This window comes from Terrapene carolina, unplaced genomic scaffold (genome assembly GCF_002925995.2).
Source record: "Terrapene carolina triunguis isolate 2854851 unplaced genomic scaffold, T_m_triunguis-2.0 Scaffold67, whole genome shotgun sequence".
NCBI classification, from domain to species: Eukaryota; Metazoa; Chordata; order Testudines; family Emydidae; genus Terrapene; species Terrapene triunguis.
Window position 1 is genome coordinate 7,293,661 of NW_020664418.1, and position 21,525 is coordinate 7,315,185.

The 21,525-nt window shown below is 45.9% G+C and overlaps 1 protein-coding gene across 1 annotated transcript in view; it reads left to right on the plus strand.

The window, feature by feature from the left end:
• HCN4 (hyperpolarization activated cyclic nucleotide gated potassium channel 4) overlaps positions 1-21,525 on the plus strand; it is a 176,694-nt gene that overhangs the window by 119,860 nt on the left and 35,309 nt on the right. Inside the window, exon 4 of the mRNA XM_024213759.2 lies at positions 6,415-6,633. Coding sequence (XP_024069527.2) covers positions 6,415-6,633 — 219 coding nt within the window. The remainder of the gene's footprint in view (positions 1-6,414; positions 6,634-21,525) is intronic.

Consider the following 21,525-nt stretch of genomic DNA (forward strand, 5'->3'; position numbering starts at 1 on the left):
ACAGGATCTGGTCCAAGAGGTCACTATAACAGGACGGCTTGGAAATAGTGACCATAATATAATAACATTTAACATTCCTGTGGTGGGAAGAACATCTCAACAGCCGAACACTGTGGCATTTAATTTCAGAAAGGGGAACTATGCAAAAATGAGGAGGTTAGTTAAACAGAAATTAAAAGGTACAGTGACTAGAGTGAAATCCCTGCAAGCTGCATGGACACTTTTCAAAGACACCATAATAGAGGCCCAACTTAAGTGTATAATCCAAATTAAAAAACACAGTAAAAGAACTAAAAAAGAGCCACTGTGGCTTAACAACCATGTAAAAGAAGCTGTGAGAGATAAAAAGGCACCTTTTAAGAAGTGGAAGTCAAATCGTAGTGAGGTAAATAGAAAGGAGCATAAACACTGCCAAACTAAGTGTAAAAATTTAATAAGAAAAGCCAAAAAGGAGTTTGAAGAACAGCTAGCCAGAAACTCAAAAGGTAATAACAAAATGTTTTTTAAGTACATCAGAAGCAGGAAGCCGGATAAACAACCAGTGGGGCCCCTGGACGATTAAGATACAAAAGGAGCACTTAAAACAATAAAGTCATTGTGGAGAAATTAAATGAATTCTTTGCTTCAGTCTTCACACCTGAGGATGTTAGGGAGGTTCCCAAACCTGAGCTGTCCTTTATAGGTGACAAATCTGAGGAATTGTCACAGATTGAAGTGTCACTAGAGGAGGTTTTGGAATTAATTGATAAACTTAACAGTAACAAGCCAGATGGCATTCACCCAAGAGTTTTGAAAGAACTCAAATGTGAAATTGCGGAACTATTAACTATGGTTTGTAACTTGCCTTTAAATCAGCTTCTGTACCCAATGACTGGAAGATAGCTAATGTAACAGCAATATTTAAAAAGGGCTCTAGAGGTGATCCCAGCAATTACAAACTGGGAAGTCTAATGTCAGTACCAGGAAAATTAGTTGAAACAATAGTAAAGAATAAAATTGTCAGACACATAGAAGAACATAAATTGTTGGGCAAAAGTCAAGATGGTTTCTGTAAAGGGAAATCATGTCTTACTAATCTATTAGAGTTCTTTGAAGGGTCAACAAACTTGTGGACAAGGGGGATCCAGTGGACATAGTGTACTTAGATTTCCAGAAAGCCTTTGACAAGGTCCCTCACAAAATGCACTTCCATAAATTAAGTTGTCATGGGATAAGAGGGAAGATCCTTTCGTGGATTGAGAACTGGTTAAAAGACAGGGAACAAAGGGGTAGGAATAAATGGTAAATTTTCAAAATGGAGAGAGGTAACTAGTGGTGTTCCCCAAGGGTCAGTCCTAGGACCAATCCTATTCAATTTATTCATAAATGATCTGGAGCAGCGTTTCCCAAACTGTGTTCTGCGTAACACTGGTGTTCCGCACGATGTGAATAGGTGTTCTGTGAAAGAATCATAATTTTAAAAAAGGGTCTTTAAATTTTTTTTAATTTTCAATTTGGCATATTTGAAGCATAGTTTACAACACTTTTTGAATGACTATAATTTAATATAAAACTCTTTTTCCAGTTATTGATAGATCTCGTATTGAATATCATGGTGTAAATTGAATGCGGCACACAAGCAGATTGATGTCTACCCCTTTCGGGCACGTTTCAGTTAGTGACGTCGTACCCCTTCTGCTCAAGGCTGCGCGAACTGCAGTGGTATGCACACACCATTCTCTTTACGCCATGTTGAATATAACATATTCACTCAACACGTTCAAACCTGTGGGTCTTTACCGTCTGTGCGATAAGCACAACTAAACTAGCTTCGCTCAAAACAATATAAATATTCGTGACAAACAAAATTTGACAAAAATCAGTATTTCTAAATATTTTTACAAAACCTAATCACCATGGATTTGTGGCTAAAAGAAGGAACTTTGAAATGAAAAGCAAGTTCTTCTGGTACTCCAACTGTGGCCGAAATAAACAAGCAAAATATTGTGACACTTCAAAGTGAGGATGAACAATCGCAGTCTTTTGTTGCCAAAAAATCTGTTAGTACTAGTGAGTTATCCAAGGTGAAAGAATTTCCACTGAAGTATATAAAAAAACAAGAAGAAGCAGGTGTTAAAAGACTGAAACGAAAGTATGATGAAAGTTATTTGTCTTTCGGTTTTACGTGTGTTGGAAATAAAGATGTTCCTGATGCGCAGTGCGTTGTGTGCAACAAAATACTAGCAAACAGTTCATTGGCTCCTGCTAAACTTCGTAGGCATTTGGAAACAAAGCATGCTGAATACAAAGACAAAGGTATATGTTTTTTCAAGAGGCAGCATGACTTACTTGGAAATTGTAAACTTTCAATGATTAAAATTGCTAAAACAGACAACGAAAGTGCAACAGAGGCATCTTATTGGGTAAATTACCGTATAGCGCTTGCCGGAGAAGCTCACACTATTGGAGAAATGCTTATCAAGCCTTGCGCGAAAGATATTGTAACGTGCATGTTGAGTGAGCAGTCTGGTAAAAAAATTGATGCTGTATAGTTGTCAAATAATACTGTTGCACGCCATATTAAAGATCTTGCCGATGACATAGAAAAAGAGCTAGTTTGCTGATGAAAATTTGCCATGAGTATTCATTGCAGCTAGCTGAGTCCACTGACGTTTCAGGACTTGCTGTGCTACTAGTATTTGTCCAACATAGATTTAATAATATTATTGAAGAGGACCTGCTCTTATGTGAATCTCTGCAAAGCAACTCGACTGAAGAAGAAATATTCAACTGCATCAACAATTTTATCAGAAAGCATGAAATTAGTTGGGGAAAATGTATTGATGTATGTACTGATGGTGCTCGGGCAATGATTGGGAAGATGAAGGTAGCTGTAACGTGAATCATAAGTGTGGCACCAGAAAGCACTAAGAGCCATTGTGTTCTACACAGAAAAGCACTTGCAGTTAAAAAAATACCAGCATATCTGAAAATTGTGCTTGATGAAGCAGTACAAATTATCAATTTTGTCAAATCTCGACCACTTCAATCCAAGTTATTTAAAATTTTGTGTGAGGAAATGGGTAGTCAGCACAAAACGCTTCTTTTACATATGGAAGTGAGGTGGCTATCCAGAGGAAAAGTGCTTGTGAGGCTTTTTGAGCTAAATAGTGAACTACTGGTATTCTTCACTTCAGATAATTCAGGATGAAAATTTAATGACTGTATGACAAATTCCTCATGGCTAATGAGACTTGCGTATCTTGCAGATATTTTTGCAAAATTAAATGAAATTAATCTGTCGCTGCAAGGAAAGAATGTGACCATTTTTACTAGAATGGATACAATTTCGTCGTTAAAAAAGAAACTGGAATTCTGGGCATCTTCTGTAGAACAGAATAACTTCGACTGCTTCCCTACAGTACATGAATTTCTGACTGAAATAAATTCTACAGTCCATGAAGAAGTTTCCAGCACCATTTTACAGCACTTACGTGACTTGCAGGCCTCTTTATTAGAATATTTTCCTCCAACTACTGATGATAATGCTTGGGTTCGAAATCCGTTTGTAATTACAGCCAAACCAGTCGGCTTTACTGAGCACGATTATGAAAGCCTAATTGACTTAATTTCTGACTCTGATTTGAAACAAAAGTTTAAGGAACTTCAGCTGAATAATTTTTGGAGCAGCCTAATCGAAGAGTACCCTAATGTGGCTAAATGTGCAGTTCGAGTGCTCCTTCCTTTTGCTACAACTTATTTGTGTGAGACAGGATTTTCGTATTATACTGCAACAAAAACCCAGTATAGGAATAGGCTTGATGCTGCGCCTGACATGAGGATTCAACTTTCCAGCATTATTCCTAATATTAAGCGAATTTGTGATAGAAAAACGCAGAAACACCAATCCCAATAAATCCAAATTTGTATTTCTGTGGCAGCTGGTATAATTGGTGCTGTCAATCCACTGCCCACCTCACAGGTGACATATCATCACGGGCAGAGGTCTGGCCAGGGCAGTTGGTCTAGCTCACAATCTCAGAGCTCCCTTTAGCCCTTCAGTACATGGACAATAGGCCAGGTGGGGAGAGAGGGCTAATGATTGGGGAGTGTGTGTGTGTTGTTGTGTAAGTGATGGGGCTTTTTACAGTGATGGCTCTGTGATTGCTAGAATGAAGGGGGTCCAGGGAAAGGGAAGGTGGGTAAATACCATAACTGCAATGATAGCGGTAAGGGAACAACACGTTCATTAAAACAAAACCTAGTTTGAGGTGCCCCAACAGCTCAGGGCTGGTTCAGCTCATGGCACAAGACCCCAGGTAGTGACAGATGCCCCCCAGGAAAACCTCCAACCCCTGCTTGGCCAGGAACCCCACAGCCTCAAAAGAGGGTGGGGATGAGGGCATAGCCAAGGTGTATGGAGGATACACCAATTCAGTGCACAACCCCTGGCAGCGTCCATCCATGAGGTTCCTCATGGAGCACTGTCTGCAAGTGAAATCTGTGCTCCCATTCCGAGGTGCAAACGCTGCTCCCCTTGGCAGAGGTGTCGTCACTGGCACAGTGAGGGGCCCATTTCGTAGTAGGGCTCTGAATCTGCAATTCCCATGTTGTCTCAATGGCAGGAGACGTTTTCCAATGCACTGGGTTGAACTGGCTCCTTGTTTATTAGCAAGACCAGCCCAGAGAGTTTGGCACGGTGAGGAGCTGTATCTGTATGGGGCTCTGAATGGACTACTTCTGTGTTCCTTTTGCCGCTGCTTTTGTTGTGTTGTCCATTTTTAATCAGGACATTATATGTATGGCCACTGAATATAGCCTGGGTCAGACTATCCTGAGTCTCTGTCCACTTGCTTAGCGCCCATGAACACTCTCCAGAGGTTCCAGCTCTTCTTGGCTGCCCAGAAGCAGCAATAATATGCTCTGTCTCCATCTATGCTAGTGGAGCTTCTGACAAGTTTCCCAGTGATGTTGGGAGTCCTGTTGTAGATGGGTCACCAGCCTGTTCACCGCCATTGTGGTTAGATCTCTCCATGGTGGGCAGGGTCCAAAAACTTCTGGGGGCCCATTAGCATGAGGCTTCCCAATGCTGCTACATGATGGAGCTGAGCCAATGGTGGGAAACTCCTGGGAAATGTCCCTAGTGTAGACAGGGTCTCTCTGGGTGGTTAGTAGAACTATTCCTTGGTTATACTACCCTCACCCACCAACCAACCCTGCCCCACAAAGATCTTCCCCAAGCTGGTCTGTCCCATGTTATTGGCACAAGTCAATCAGTAACGTTAGCGTCTTCCTAGGAACAGAAGAATGGTGAATTGGTGGGTTCTTTACTGTCACTCATGTAACCACAGTGAAGGTATTGTTTATATATGTTGTTGCAGCAGTGTGCGATGACAGTGTAATGACCAAGTAGGATTTTGTGGGAAGGACCGTAGAGCCATCATTGCACCCCTTCTGTAGTTAATAAACCTGTATTTGGTGTGTGAACTCAGTCTAGTCTGAGTAGCTCAGAAAACCTCGAACTTGCCTGCATTCAGCCCTATCTAGTTCTGTAGCAGTTGGTGTGCTCCTGCTGTTCATTTCAGCGCAGAGCCAGGACTGCGCAGACTTTCCCAAGAAAGCAATTAATCTATTTGCCTTTTGCTGTGACAGCGTAGTGCGTCCCTGCAATATGGTCACCCGTGGCTTGTGCTGCTCGCAGGGAGAAGTACTATTTTACACTGAAAACAAGTCCCTGCGCTGCTCTTGGGGAAAGGGCTGCCTGGACATTATAAATACTAACTTGCCTTCACCCCTTCATGCCTGTTCAGTTGGGGTCTGGCACTCCTGAGCTGGAGAGTAAATCAGAGACATACAAGTGATGTTAGAACACAACCCATCAAGGGGTTCCAAATAGCAGCTTGGAGCAGCTGTTCCCCAGCTTAACCAGTTTTTAGGCAGAGCAGTGATTTGCTGCAGTTCCTCCTCCAGCACACGAATCACCCTGGGAATCACCCTGTAGCCTTTGTGTGCTGTGATTGATGTCGCTGCCTAAGTTCATCCTGGGCTAGCAGCGTGTTAGTCTCTCTGGGTTCCCTTTGCAGAAGGTTTGGCTGGAGCCAGTATATGCAATTTGTGTAAATCCTAGCCATGATTTTCAAATGTTGGTGCCTAAATTTAGGCTTCTGTGCCCAGAGTTAGGCACCTAAATGAAAGATCTAATTTCTTCAAATATACTGAGTACCCCAGCTGTTCTCAGGGGAGTTGATGGGACTGCTTGGTATGTGGCCTTCGGGGAATTAAGTCACCTGTTTAGGTACCTTAAATATGGACTTAGCGGCCTAACCTTAGGCATCTGTGTTAAAAGTCTGTCCCAGGGAATGTCTCCCTGGCTTCCTCCTTGTGTCCTGTAAAGCTGCTAAAGCCTTGTCTGTCTGTCTGTGTCTGTCTCTTTAGAATGACTCCTGGGGGAAGCAGTATTCCTATGCACTGTTCAAGGCGATGAGTCACATGCTCTGCATTGGCTATGGGCAGCAGGCTCCCGTTGGCATGTCAGATGTGTGGCTCACTATGCTGAGCATGATCGTTGGTGCCACCTGCTATGCCATGTTCATCGGCCATGCCACAGCCCTCATCCAGTCTCTGGACTCCTCACGGCGGCAGTACCAGGAGAAGGTAAGGACCCTGCTTTGCCACAATTAGATTAGAGCTGAGGTGTCAACAGTTTATGGATGGTTGGTGTCTTTTCATTCACTCAAAGAAAACCCCACTGGCCCCGGGAAGAAATCAGCATAACAGCCGCAGGAGGCTGACTGCGGGGAGGCTGGCCAACCCATGACTCCACTCTCTTTCTAAAGGGACGCTATCAACTTCAGTGGCAGCTAAAATTTTCACCCATTTTGTCTCTTTCAGGTTTGGTTTCAAAGCCCACATCAATCTTCCAGCGAGCGCTGCTGTTTTTTAGCCAGGCCTTTCTTTAAAAGTATCAATTCCAACCACTCCAGCACTTGTGAGCAACCCTGTGCTACCATATTGCTGCGTGTAGCTCAAAGCACGCACGAGCCAAACAGACAATGAGTAGGCTGTGTAGCTGCCAGTTTCAGCACAGGGCGATGTGGTGGCCAAATGTGATGACTTTACAGTGTCATGCTATTACATTGCACCCTTGTGTGTTAGCTGATGCAAAGTCAAGACAATAAGTCTCGTGGCACAGTTCTGTGATGGAGTTATTTTGTCCCAGCTGATACAAAAGGGCAGGAGTTCTAACTTAATTTGAAGCAGCCAGGCCCTGCATGGTAATGAAGAAGAAAAAGTGCTTGTAGAACTGTGTGTAGCTGTGGACCTAGAGTATAGGTGCCCAGAAGTGAGGAGTCTACTTAACAACAAGTGAATTTGGTTACCTCCATACATGGAGACAGGCACCTACCACTGGTCAATAGAGTTCAATCACCTCTGGACAAGGAGGTAGATGGTCGGGGAGCCAAGGTACCCCCAGAGTGGGAGACACATGATCTAATGGTCAGGGTGCTAAGAGTCAGGAGATCTGAGTTTTAATCCAGACTCTGGTACTGATTTGCAGGGTGACGTTAGGCAAGTGATTTTCCATCTCTATGCCTCAGTTTCCCCACTTACAAATGTGGGGGGTGATTATTATTTAAATGGGTAAAGCAACATGTTTTTAGGCTTCATAGAAGTGAGTTTTAAAGAGACACTGGAAGGAGATTGTGGGTCTGGTCCAGAAGAAGGTTCCAGCCATAGGAGATCAAAACTGGAAGTGTGAGGAGGAAGAAACAGAAGTGGCCGGTTGTGTAGCTTGCACAGAGAGCAGGGGCAAGGCAGGGAGCAAAAGGGAACAAAAAAAGAAGTAGGCAGAACCTCATTTGTGGGGAGAGCTTGAACCTGAATTTGATTGAGAAGTTGAGGGAGCTAGGAAAGGAACTTGAAGGGAAACTAGGTATGATCAGAGCAGCAGGCAACGTAGATAATTTTGCGACTATATACTTTGGAATTGGAAGGGGGAAAAGAGAGAGTGAGGAATGCAAAAATGAAGGAGCCCGCAGCAGTCACAGTGCAAATTGTTCAAGTGTGTGTAGAGTGTTTATACAAATGTGTTTGAAATGGCAGCGTGTAAGCTAAAGACTGATTTGCAAATTCAGCTGCCTGGACTTGGTAGCAACAGCTCAGTTTGCATCTGCGGGTCTGGGCAGTAGGGGTTGGTCCAGCCAGATTTGAAGTCCAGGATGGAATGTGGCCCATTTGTGTTTGATTCCGATCAATGTGCATAGTCCAGAGCTCTCAAGCACCAAACAGGAAATAAGGACACAGTTTAGCCATGGGGATTGGAGTGGAAGGTGGTTGGAGGGTTGTAACATTTAAAGCAGGAATAGAATTTCAGGATGTTGTGAATGAGGGGTTAATCCTGCATGTATCTGAACATCCCCAGGGAAATCTTTATGGCAGAGTCAATGAGCAGTGAGGACATAACAAAAAATAAATTTTGTGTGTGCTGGTTACAGCGTATTCATTTCCCCTGGGTTTCTCTCAGGAGCACAGCTAGAGGGAATCGAGTACATTCAATTTCCTGTTGAAAATGGGGCAAAAGATGGCCTAAAAACAAATATATATTTACTTTCTGCATTCCTGGAACTTGAATAGCCATAATTAAAAATGAGTCTGCTTCATGATTTTCAGCTCCCCAGCTCAATTTAGCTCAGTCCTCCTGGGACAGCATTTTTGCTGGAGCATATTAGAAGCAGAGAGATTCGGAGGGTTGATTTGGAGAAGCAGCCATCAGGCTGGGACTTATCCTGAGTTGTTGTAGTTGTTTGTATTCCCGCAGTGCCTAGCAGCCCTAGTTGCGGACCAGGCCCCCACAGTGCTTTGGGCTGTGCCTCATTGGAATGGATGTTCTTGTGCAGTGGTCCATACTGTTTGGCCGGATGGGCTGTTTCATGGGTATGATGGTTGTGGCCCTGCACGGAGGAGCAGACAGAAAGTGTTGGTCTGGGGAATCTTTTATTGTATTCTTGGTTTTAAACAAAACTTTCCCTCAGGAAAAGATTCAGATTCAAGCTTGCAGTAAAGTTTTAGGCTGGCTTATATTTTACCCAAGCCAGTTTGCTCTTGCATTAGAAAGGCCAGTTGCACAAACAGGGCTTCGGAGGGCCAGAACTCAGGGCCAGACTCTGCAGTTGTCAGTGGGAGACTTGTCTGAGGAAGGAGTGCATGAGGTGGCCCTACATTCTTCAGTTTGTGCTCTGAGCCATTGAATGGTTGGACAGTCTGCTCCAGTTCTAGCTATTGATCGCCCCTTGTGCCCATCCCTCGCTGAATCTGAGCGCCACCTGTACGAGAACAAACAGATCCTCACAGTGCTCCATGGGGTGGGGGAGCTGAGACACAGTGAGATTCAGTGACTTGGGCCTGGAATTGAACCCACATCATGGGCGACCAAGCCCCGTGTGTAACTGCAAGTGCGTCCTTGCTCTTGAGCATCTTTTCTTCTTCCCTTGCATTGAGCCTGGCAGGGCATTGGTACAGCAGTTCCCTGAAGGTACCCCTGGCCTGCTGGTGATCCTGCCCAGATACCTCCAGGTAACTGCTATGCATAGGGAAAGGTCCCACAACAGAGAGATGCTGGCTCATTTGGCATGTGAGCTGGGCTCAATCCTGGGGGGTGCTCCATGCCCTCAACTGCCAGGCTCTTCAGTGGGAATTGAGGGCATTCAGCACCTCAGGGATCCTTTCCCTGCCATTGCAGAAGCCTTTGGCCCTTAGGTACCTTGGTCCTTCCTGTTTGCCGCCTGTGGTTCGTACCAATCCAGTCTCCTGAGGGCTGTGATACTTTTGTCTCAGCTTGGTTGTTGGGTTAGTGTGCAGGTGCTGGGTGGTGCTGGTGGCCTGTGATCTCCAGGAGGCCAGACTCGATGGTCTGATCCAGTGGTTCTTAACCAGGGGTATGTGTACTCCTGGGGGTACTTAGAGGTCTTCCAGGGGTACATCAACTCATCTAGATATTTGCCTAGTTTTACAAGAAGCTACATAAAAAGTAGGACTGTCAAGCGATTAAAAAAAAGTAATCACGATTAATCGTGCAGTTAAAAAAATTAATCACGATTAATCGCACTGTTAAACAATAATAGAATACCATTTATTTAAATATTTTTGGATGTTTTCTACATTTTGCAAGGTATTTATGTGCCAGATATGCTAAAGATTCATATGTCCCTTCATGCTTCAGCCACCATTCCAGAGGCTATGCATCCATGCTGATGGCAGGTTCTGCTCAATAACAATCCAAAGCAGAGCAGACCGATGCATGTTCATTTTCATCATCTGAGTCAGATGCCACCAGCAGAAGGTTGATTTTCTTTTTTGGTGGTTCGAGTTCTGTAGTTTCTGCATTGGAGTGTTGCTCTTTTATGACTTCTGAAACCATACTCCACACCTCTTCCCTCTCAGATTTTGGATGGCACTTCAGATTCTTAAACCTTGGGTCAAGTGCAGTAGCTATTTTTAGAAATCTCACATTGGTACCTTCTGTGCATTTTGTCAAATCTGCAGTGACAGTGTTCGTAAATCAAACAACATGTGCTGGGTCATCATTCGAGACTGCTATAACATGAAATATATGGCAGAATGCAGGTAAAACAGAGCAGGGGACATACAGTTCTCCCCCAAGGAGTTCAGTCACAAATTTAATTAAAGCACTATTTGCTTAACGAACATCAATAGCATGGAAGCATGTCCTCTGGAATGGTGGCTGAAGCACAAAGGGGCATATGAATGTTTAGCATATCTGGCACATAAATACCTTGCAACGCCGGCTACAAAAGTGCCATGTGAACTCCTGTTCTCACTTTCAGGTGACATTGTAAATAAGAAGCAGGCAGCAATATCTCCCATAAATGTAAACAAACTTGTTTGTCTTAACGATTGGCTGAACAAGAAGTAGGACTGAGTGGACTTGTAGGCTCTAAAGTTTTACATTGTTTCGTTTTTGGGTGCAGTTATGTAACAAAAAAAATCTACATTTGTAAGTTACACTTTCACGATAAGATTGCACTACAGTACTTATATGAGGTGAATTGAAAAATACTATTTCTTTTGTTTATCATTTTTACAGTGCAAATATTTGTAATCAAAAATAATATAAAGTGAGCACTGCACACTGTGTATTCTGTGTTGTAATAGAAATCAATATAGCAGAAAATGTAGAAAAACATTCAAAATATTTAATACATTTCAGTTGGTAGTCTATTGTTTAACAGTTCAAATAATCATGATTAATTTTTTTAATCGCAGTTAATTTTTTTGAATTAATCGCGTGAGTTAGCCTCAATTAATCAACAGCCCTAATAAAAAAGCACTAGCAAAGTCAGTACAAACTAAAATTCCATACAGACAATGACTTGTTTATACTGCTATAGATACTATGCACTGAAATGTAAGTACAATATTTGTATTCCAAATGATTTATTTTATAATTAGGTGGTAAAAATGAGAACGTAAGCCATTGTTCAGTAAGTGTCCTGTGACACTTTTGTATTTTTAGGTCTGATTTTGTAAGCAAGTACTTTTTAAGTGAGGTGAAACTTGGGAGCATGCAAGACAAATCAGACTCCTGGAAGTGGTACAGTAGTCTGGAAAGGTTGAGAGCCACTGGTCTGGTCCCTTCTGGCCTGGAATACTGTGGTTCTGTAATGGGCCCTGATCGAGCACTGCTTCTTGTTTCCTGCCTTGCCTTGAAAGGGCTGATTGCCCAGTGACATCCCAGGGAGGGTAGAAAATGGCTGCCCCCAAAGCTGTGCACTTTACACCCAAAGGCGCTTTGCCATGTAAATGGTGCGATTCAGCCAAGAATCCCCCTGGCATCTTGCTGTGCTAGACCAGACTTGGCGAGGCTTTCCCCCCTTGCTGAATCTGACATTTTACATTGTTTATTCCCCCTTAGCCATGTCACAAACCCATGAATCCCCCTCCCTGTCTATCTGCCAGCCCATCCTCTTCTCCAGGCTCCCTCCAGCTCTGCTTCTTCTGTCTGCACTGGTGATTAAAGGTCTTGTGTAAGAGGAGCTCAGGTGTTGGGCTCCCAGCAGGGCCATGTGCACAGGTGGGGGGAGGGTGACATGGGCTGTTAGAGGAGGCCAGGCTCAATGACAAATTTGCCACTGTTCATCTCCAGCTGCTCCCACTCTCCTGCTCGCCGCGCCGAGAAGTCCTATTGATTTCTCATTGTCCTAGAGCTCAGCAGGATTAATATTAATGGGAAGTCATTATTCACCCCCCTTGATAGACTCTGTAACCTTGAGCCAGCTGGGAGAGCTGAATGTACTGCCTCCATACTTCTTTGAACAGGACAGAGAGGGCTGGGCTCATAAGAACGGCCATACTGGGTCAGACCAAAGGTCCATCTAGCCCAGTGTCCTGTCTTCCAACAGTGGCCGATGCCAGGTGCCCCAGAGGGAATGAATAGAACAGGTAATCATCAAGTGATCCATCCCTGTGTTGCCCATTCCCAGCTGCTGGCAAACAGAGGCTAGGGACACCATTCTGCCCATCCTGGTTAATAGCCGTTGGTGAACTTATCCTCCATGAACTTATCTAGTTCTTTTTTTAACCCTGTTTTAGTCTTGGCCTTCACAACATCCTCTGGCAAGGAATTCAACAGGTTGACTGTGCATTGTGTGTGGGCTCCCTGGACCCCACTTCTCCCTCTCTCGTCCCACCAGGAGACCAGTAGGCACTGGGAGCTAAGTGTGTCCTGTAGGGAGGTGTTACTCTCCCTATTATCTCCTGAGATGCAGCCACTGACAAGAACTAGGTCTTGCTGCTGTTAGCCTTGCAGAGTCCAATCTAGCTGAAATTTCTTCCCAGAGTCCCCTCTCCCTTTCCATATCTCACATGCTCTCTCAAGCTCTCTTCTCCACACCTTCATTGCTCTCCATGCTGCCCATTCTAAGGCAGCTGTAAATATATAGTTACACACTGGACCATTAGGTAAATATTTGCGTGTAGCTCCAGACTGGCTTGTCACTGCGCCAAAGGGGCAGCGTCAGTTCTCATGCACAGTCACGGGGGACTGTTGGCTTGTCTGGGTTTTTTTGAAAGAGGCATTAAAACAGGGGTGGGCAAACTTTTTGGCCTAAGGGCCACATCTGGGTGAGGAAATTGCATGCAGGGCCATGAATGTAAGGCTGGGGCAGGGGGTTGGGGTGCGGGAGGGAGTTCAGGGTGTGGGAGGGGGTGCAGTGTGCAGGAAGGGGCTCAGGGCAAGGGGTTGGGGTGCAGGAGGAGTGTGGGGTGTACAAGGCGGCTCAGGGCAGGGGGTTGGGGTGCAGGAGGGGTGTGGAGTGAGGGAGGGGGCTCAAGGCAGGGGGTTGGGGTGCAGGGTGCAGGAGGGGTTCGGGGTGCGGGCTCTGGCCCAGTGCTGCTTACCTGGAGCAGCTCCGGGATGGCAGCAGCACGCAGCAGGGCTAAGGCAGGCTTCCTTCCTGCCCTGGCCCTGCACTGCTCACGGAAGTGGCCGGCACCACGTCCCTGAGGCCCCTGGGGGAGGGGGGAGCAGAGGGCTCCGCGCGCTGCCATCACCTGTGGGTACCGACCCCGAAGCTCCCATTGGCCGCAGTTCCCCGTTCCCGGCCAATGGCAATCTCGCGGGCTGTAATTTGCCCACTCCTGCATTAAAAAGAGACACGCTTACACTGCAGTATTCAGGGTCTGCTTACCGCTCTCAAACCCCAGCAGAGAGTCCCTGCTTAACCTGCTTTCTTGTGTCTGGCTGTTGGATCTTACATGGTCCTTTCCCAGGGGTCACCAGCCACTTGGAAATGAGTGGGGCCTTCCTGACTTGCACAAATCTGTCCTGTATCCTGTGAATCTAGCCTGGGCTTTTCCAAGCTGAGTGGGACGTGACTGCCAGTTCCCATGATCTCAGGCCTGTTGTTTAGGAGATAGACCTGAACTCATTCTCTGCCTCTCCATGGCATCACAATGGGTCAGTATGAGAAAACACAAACCTCAACTCATAATTTAGTCCCACCAGGAAAAGGTGCCCTGAGTCAAATTAACATGACTGCAGCCCTCTTAAAAGCTCCAGGCCAAACAAAAGTTTGAGAAGAGAGAAGGTGTCTCTAAAACATGTAAGTGGATTTGGGGCTGGGCTGATGGCCCGGGAGACTGAGGTTCTGCACCCAGAAAACTAGCAAAGTAGAAGCAGTACTAGGAGAAACTGCACCAGAGGCAGCACTTCCCAGGTGAGAGGGCAATCCAGCCCTCAGGGCCCATTCAGGCCTTGGCCTCTCTTCTAAGACTGCCAGCACCTGAGCTAATTAGTGCCACTGGCTATTTGTCCCAGTGGGAACTGGAATGAAACTGCCACTAACTTCACTTAGGCATCCAAACAGCCCTCAGCTGGCAACAGGTGGCATTCGCTGCCAGCCTGGAGGTTAAAACTTCTCTCTGCCATCAGCCATCCCCTGGCAATTTCCTTTCTAAGTGTGCACTGTGAGGATGATGGACCTCTGTTTGCTAAGAACTATCCTTAGAACTGTTTTGTCTCCGTGTCTGTATGTCTCCTTGTGTTAGGGTGAGTAAAAGAACTCAAAGTTGAGAGTGAGGCATGTAATCTATGAGCTTTACTGATCATGTCTGCATCACATGGGTGGTCCATGCTGGGCTCAGACTCCATGGGCACTGGCATCTGGGTAGATTCTCTGAGAGCTGGGCTGGATTCTTTGGTTGTTTTCAAGTCCTCACTCAGAATGTGGCAGAAAAGTCACCAGGACGTTGCAAAGTCCGCAACCTGTTTCATACAGGCCATCGAACAGCTGGCATTGGTAATGACGGTTGGCTTTGAGTCACACAGCCTGTGCTCTGAACCCCAGTCACGCCACCTCCACCACCATCTGGTTTCAAATAGTTTGTAAGAAACAGGTGACTAGTCTTCCTGAATAGTGCTTTAGAAAGGGGCTCCCAGGTGCCCAACCTGGGGCAATAACCCCTTATATCAGCCAGCTCAGGGAGATCCCCAGCATGCAACAGGTTCTGAGGTCTGGGTGCGTCAGTCTTATTCAGTAGTTTTCAACCAGGGGTATGTATACCCCTGGGGGTACACAGTGGTCTTTTGGGGGGTACATCAATTCATCTAGATATCTGCCTAGGTTTACAACAGGCTACATAAAAAGCACTAGCAAAGTCAGTACAAACTAAAATTTCATACAGACAATGACTTGTTTATACTGCTCTATATACTGTACACTGAAATGTAAGTACAATATTTATATTCCAATTGGTTTATTTTATAATTATATGGTAAAAATGAGAAAGTAAGACTTTTTCAGTAATAGTGTGCTGTGACACTTTTGTATTTTTAGATCTGATTTTGTAAGCAAGTAGTTTTAAAGTGAGAAGAAACTTGGGTTGGGGGTACACAAGACAAATCAGACTTCTGAAAGGGGTACAGTAGTCTGGAAAGGTTGAGAGCCACTGATCTTATTGACTTCAGTGTATATGTGGATGCACCTGAGCCTGTGGGAGGGTGAGTGTACATGTGAAACACTGTGCATGTGCGTGCATGCAGGGGTGAGATGGTGGGAGTTAACTGCATGTGCAGCACATACCTAGCCAACATGTACAAATCACTGTGGGCCAAACTAATCCATGGCACAACTCCAGTCTTGTCAATGGAATTACACCAGGGATGAACTGGCCAATTGCAGGAAAAGGCTAAGATTTTGACATCTGTTATTCCCGTGAGTGAATCTCTGCCGAGGGTGCATGTTTTGGTCCTGTAGCCATGTGCAGCAACAATCTAGCCTGAGAAGTGCGTTTGTGTGTGTGTCTGCACGTGTTCACAGTGAGGAGAAAGCTCTTGTCATTAGCAGTTCAGTACATCCCACGTGTGGGGGGCAGGGAAGGTTCAAACTTCATTATCAGTTTTCAAATTCATTTCTGCACATGTATGGGAAAATAAATGAGTAACGCTGAGAGCCGAGCCTCCCTGCTGAGCAGTGACCCCGGCGGGAACCGGAGGTGTCTGCTCCGTGGGCGCTGATTGGAATTGCACAGCCTCTTCGTTCCCCACCCCTACCCCTCCATTGCGCTTTCCTCCTGCTCACTGCTGCAAAAGGAGCGTTTTCTCCATTACCCCGGCCTCTCCAGACCCACTGGCAATGAATGTCCCGCCCAGGGTGAACTGAGTGCGCAGGCTGGGATCTTTGAAGAGCTGTGTCCCAAGGGAAATCCCAGCCCCAGGGCCAGGGCCAGCTCTAGGCATCAGCAAACCAAGTACGTGCTTGGGGCAGCACTGGTGGGAGGGAGCCCAGGGCTGGGGTGGCAGGGGGTGTGGGGGGGGGAGGGGAAGAGAGAGCCCAGGGCTGGGGCGGCAGGGGGGGCGGGTGGGGGAGGGCATTGGTGGAGGGGAGGGGGTGAGAGCCCAGGGCTGGGGTGGGGGGCAGCCAAAAATTTTTTTGCTTGGTGCTTGCATCAGAGGTCTCTCCCCAGCCTGGAGACAAAATCATGCAAATGAGTTCTTTGAATGGCTTTCCCTCCCCTCACACCTGTTGGTGCATAGGGATGTTTTGTCTGGTGCCGCAACGCACCATCCTTGCTGGGGCACACCTCCTGGGGGAGCACCCGTAAGAGCAGGCAAGCCCTGCACTGCACCTCCACTGTGTTATGCACCCAGATCAACCCCTAAGAGTATGTCCACACTGCATTGGGAAGGGAGCCTCCCAGGCCAGGTTGACAGCAGGGCTTGCGCTAGCACGCTATAAATAGCTGTATGGACACTGCGGTTCAGGCTTACATGCCAAGGGGTGAGGGTGGACTTGAGAGCCTGAGCTCCAGCCAAAGCTGCAATGCCAAAGCAACATCTACCCGGCTGTTTTCAGTGCTCTAGCCTGAGCCCCACTAACACAAGTGGGTCAGCCTAGGCTGGGAGGCTCACTGCCAGGTGCAGGGTGACTGTACTTTTAGGGTGTCTCTACATAGCAAAAGCCCCTCCTCCACTTAAAATAGCCGTGTGGACACCTTGGCTGGAGCTGGAGCTTGGCACTGAAGCTTGTGTACATGGTTATTGTTAGCGTTGTAGTGCAAGCCCAAGTCTGTAGACCCGGACTCTGAGACTCAGTGCCACGGGGTTTTGTTTGCTGTATAGACACCTGGTGAAACCTGGCACAACTCCCATTGACTTCAGTGGGGCCAGAATTTCACCCCCTGAGCATACAGATTGCCTTGTGTGGGTTAAACGTAACCATTCCCCCACCACAGGGGATGTCCCTCTCATTTGCAATCTGGCAGCAGAGAGCAGCGGTTTCCATTTCATCAATCTGGTAAATGACCCCTCCCCATCACAGTCCAGCAATGGGATTGTCTGAAACACATCCTCACCTGAATGGGGACTGATTAACAGCCTGGTGCGGCAGCAGGGGTGGCTGATGGTCATGGCTGGACTGTGCCTGGACCCTGCATGGAGAGTGGAAAAACATACACTGAGTTTTCAGCCCATTTCGGGGGGGGTTGTAATAGAACAGGAGATAAGGACCCTAATTCTGCTTACACCCGTGTTAATCAGGAGTAACTCCACCCAGGGCCGGTTCCAGGCACCAGCTTAATAAGCAGGTGCTTGGGGTGGCCAAGGGAGAGGGGCGGCACCTGCGGCAAATCTAGAAGCGAAGGACCTGCCGCTGAACTGCCGCCGCCAATCGCGGCTTTTTTTTTTTTTTTTTTTTTTTGCTTGGGGCAGCAGAAATGCTGGAGCCGGCCCTGACTCCACCAGACTCACTGGCGTTGAGTGCAGGATCAGGCCCAGATTGTTCTCAATATTTCAGTGTGATATATGGCTCCTGAAAACCCTCCTGCTGCAGTATAAAAATAGAGCCAGGGCTGAACAGTAAAAATATGATCCCGATCTGAACCCCCGTGTTTAGAGGAGCTGAGAACCAGGATATTCAGTGAAGAGTATTTGCAAAATGTGGCTTTGGATCCAAATGCAGCCATCAAATGCTTTAAAGGTTGAGGAGTGGATAGATCTGGGTATTAGGTTTAGTCCTATCTTTAATAAGAAATCAAAATTGCGTTACTACAGCATCTCAGAATCACCTGGGCATTGCTATGGAAAGGACATACAGAACAGACTAAGGCCCTCCTCCGCAAACACTACCACACCTGCTTCGCTTTACACACCCAAATAGTCCTGGGGAAGTCAGTGGGAGTCCTTGTCTGTGTGTGAAGTTAAGCATGTATGGAAGTATTGGCAGGATCAGTGTCTAATGTGACAGATTGCACTGATCTTGATTCAAGCGAAAGGTGGGGACTGGAGAAGAGAGGAGTGAGTGGGGAAGGCCAGGAGTGGGAGGGGATTAGTCTTCCTATGTGCAGAAACCTTCCTTGCTGATTCCCTGAGAAATGTGTCCAGATCTATGATATTATAGCTGTCACATGGAGCCATAACAAGGAGCAATGGGGTAAAATGAGTTTAAAAGTGTTCAGCACCCAAGAGCTTTGAGTGAGCTGTGCAGGGAAGGGGGAATAGACAGGAAACTAGAGTGACCCACCCTGGGAGAAAAAGATCCTTCCCGTCTAATAAACTAGTGTTGCCTTCCAGGGCTTGCTGGGAAAAGCAGACTTGAAGAAGATGAATTGAGATTTAAATCCCCCCAATTTTCTTCAGAGAGATTCAGATAATCCCTAAATGAGTCTTTTTGGGTTGAACATGGGGGCATCACTAATCTCTGCATATGTCACTGAGCTCCGGGCAAATTCAAGAGCACAAGCGAGGGAACTGAGCAGACGACTGCAGGAGAGAGGCTGGGCAAAATGGGCCTGCCGAAATCAGACCTGGATGCAGCCTTCACCCACAACTCACACCGCAATCAAAAGAAACAGTGTCTCTCTCTAACAGATCCTCTCTGGGGAGTTCTCCGCTCACTCTTCCTGCAGTGCATTTTCATTTTTGGAGTAGCCTCTGCATTTGTGGGTTCTGTCTTGGACCAGAACCTTAGGTGTTTAAATGCTACGTGAAGCGTTGTGCATGTGTTAGTCTCAGCCCCACTGATGGCAGGACATACCAGGAAGCTTGAGAGCTCCAGTGCAGTTTTCAGGTAAAGTTCAGATAAGGATCGACATTTTGGGGTGCAGAATGGACCCGCTGAGCCTTTTGGCTCTCTCATCACTAGTAAAACTGTAGGCAACGTGGAGCCGTGAGTTTTTAATGCTCTATTGAATCTGTTGAGAGATGCTGGTTGGGCAGGAGCAGGGAAGGGAGAGCTGTGGTTTGAGTCACATAGGGACCTGGCTGATGGGATGGCTCTGGAGACACAGGTCAGGGAGTGCCTGGTCTGTAGAGATCAAAGGCAATTGAACCGCAACTTAGATGACACTGAGATGAGGCAATTGTAGGAAAATGGAGTTCAGTCTAATTACACTGGTCTACAATTTTTGAGAAGTCGTCTGCTTCAGAGATAAAATGTGCTATTTATTATGTATTTTGATGTGCTAAATTCAAATATGACAATTAAAACAACTGATTGGCTACTGTTTCTAAGATATTTAAGTTTTGACATTTTATGTCTATGTATATTGTGTAGATAGTAGAGTTTTAATCATAAATTGTAAACCTAGGTCTTTTCATGTGTTTATGGTTGCTTTACATGATAATATTTCACCTGTCCTGTTTATGTAACACTTTAAAAATCAGCAAAAGGGTTATATAAATAAAATTTATTATGAAACAAAAGGCAAAAAACTGTTCTGTACATAGTTTAGTCCTATTCAGTGTCTACTCGGCGCTTCTTGGCTTGTCTCTTGTATTCATTAAATGGAGCATCTCTTGTCACTGTCCAGCAATAGTCTGCAAGCATTGATGGGCTCCATTTGCCCTGATAGCGTTTCTCCATTGTTGCAATGTCCTGGTGAAATTGCTCGCCGTGCTCGTCGCTCACTGCTGCGCAGTTCAGTGGAAAAAAATCTAGATGAGAGTGCAAAAAATGTATCTTTAGTGACATGTTGCAACCAAGGCTTTTGTATGCCTTGAGGAGGTTTTCCACCAACAACCTGTAGTTGTCTGCCTTGTTGTTTCCGAGAAAATTTATTGCCACTAACTGGAAGGCTTTCCATGCCATCTTTTCCTTGCCACGCAGTGCATGGTCAAATGCATCATCTCGAAGAAGTTCACGAATCTGAGGACCAACAAAGACACCTTCCTTTATCTTAGCTTCACTTAACCTTGGAAATTTTCCACGGAGGTACTTGAAAGCTGCTTGTGTTTTGTCAATGGCCTTGACAAAGTTCTTCATCAGACCCAGCTTGATGTGTAAAGATGATAACAAAATCTTCCTTGATTCACCAAGTGGTGGATGCTGAACACTTTTCCTCCCAGGCTCCAGTGACTGTCGGAGTGGCCAATCTGTCTTGATGTAGTGGGAATCTCTTGCACGACTATCCCATTCACAGAGAAAACAGCAGTACTTTGTGTATCCAGTCTGCAGACCAAGCAAGAGAGCAACAACCTTCAAATCGCCACAGAGCTGCTACTGATGTTGGTCTTAGTTTATGCACCTCAAAAGTTGTTTCATGTCGTCATAGGTTTCCTTCATATGGACTGCATGACCAACTGGAATTGATGGCAAAACATTGCCATTATGCAGTAAAACAGCTTTAAGACTCGTCTTCGATGAATCAATGAACAGTCTCCACTCATCTGGATCATGAACGATGTTGAGGGCTGCCATCACACCATCGATGTTGTTGCAGGCTACAAGATCACCTTCCATGAAGAAGAATGGGACAAGATCCTTTTGACGGTCACGGAACATGGAAACCCTAACATCACCTGCCAGGAGATTCCACTGCTGTAGTCTGGAGCCCAACAGCTCTGCCTTACTCTTGGGTAGTTCCAAATCCCTGACAAAGTCATTCAGTTCACCTTGTGTTATGAGGTGTGGTTCAGAGGAGGAGGATGGGAGAAAATGTGGGTCCTGTGACATTGATGGTTCAGGACCAGAAGTTTCATCCTCTTCCTCTTCCTCGTCTGACTCAAGTGAGAATGATTCTGGTGCATCAGGAACCGGCAGTCCTCCTCCGTGGGGTACTGGGCGTATAGCTGATGGAATGTTTGGATAATGCACAGTCCACTTTTTCTTCTTTGACACACCTTTCCCAACTGGAGGCACCATGCAGAAGTAACAATTGCTGGTATGATCTGTTGGCTCTCTCCAAATCATTGGCACTGCAAAAGGCATAGATTTCCTTTTCCTGTTCAACCACTGGCGAAGATTTGTTGCACAAGTGTTGCAGCATATGTGTGGGGCCCACCTCTTGTCCTGATCTCCAATTTTGCAGCCAAAATAAAGGTGATAGGCTTTCTTAACCATAGTGGTTATACTGCGCTTTTGTGATGCAAAAGTCACTTCACCACAAACATAGCAGAAGTTATCTGCACTATTCACACAAGTACGAGGCATCTCTGCTCACTTTGGCTAAACAGAAATGTGTCCCTTTGCAAAATCAAACACTGACAAATAAGAGAGCACGACACTGTATGATTTCTAGAGCTGATATAGGGCA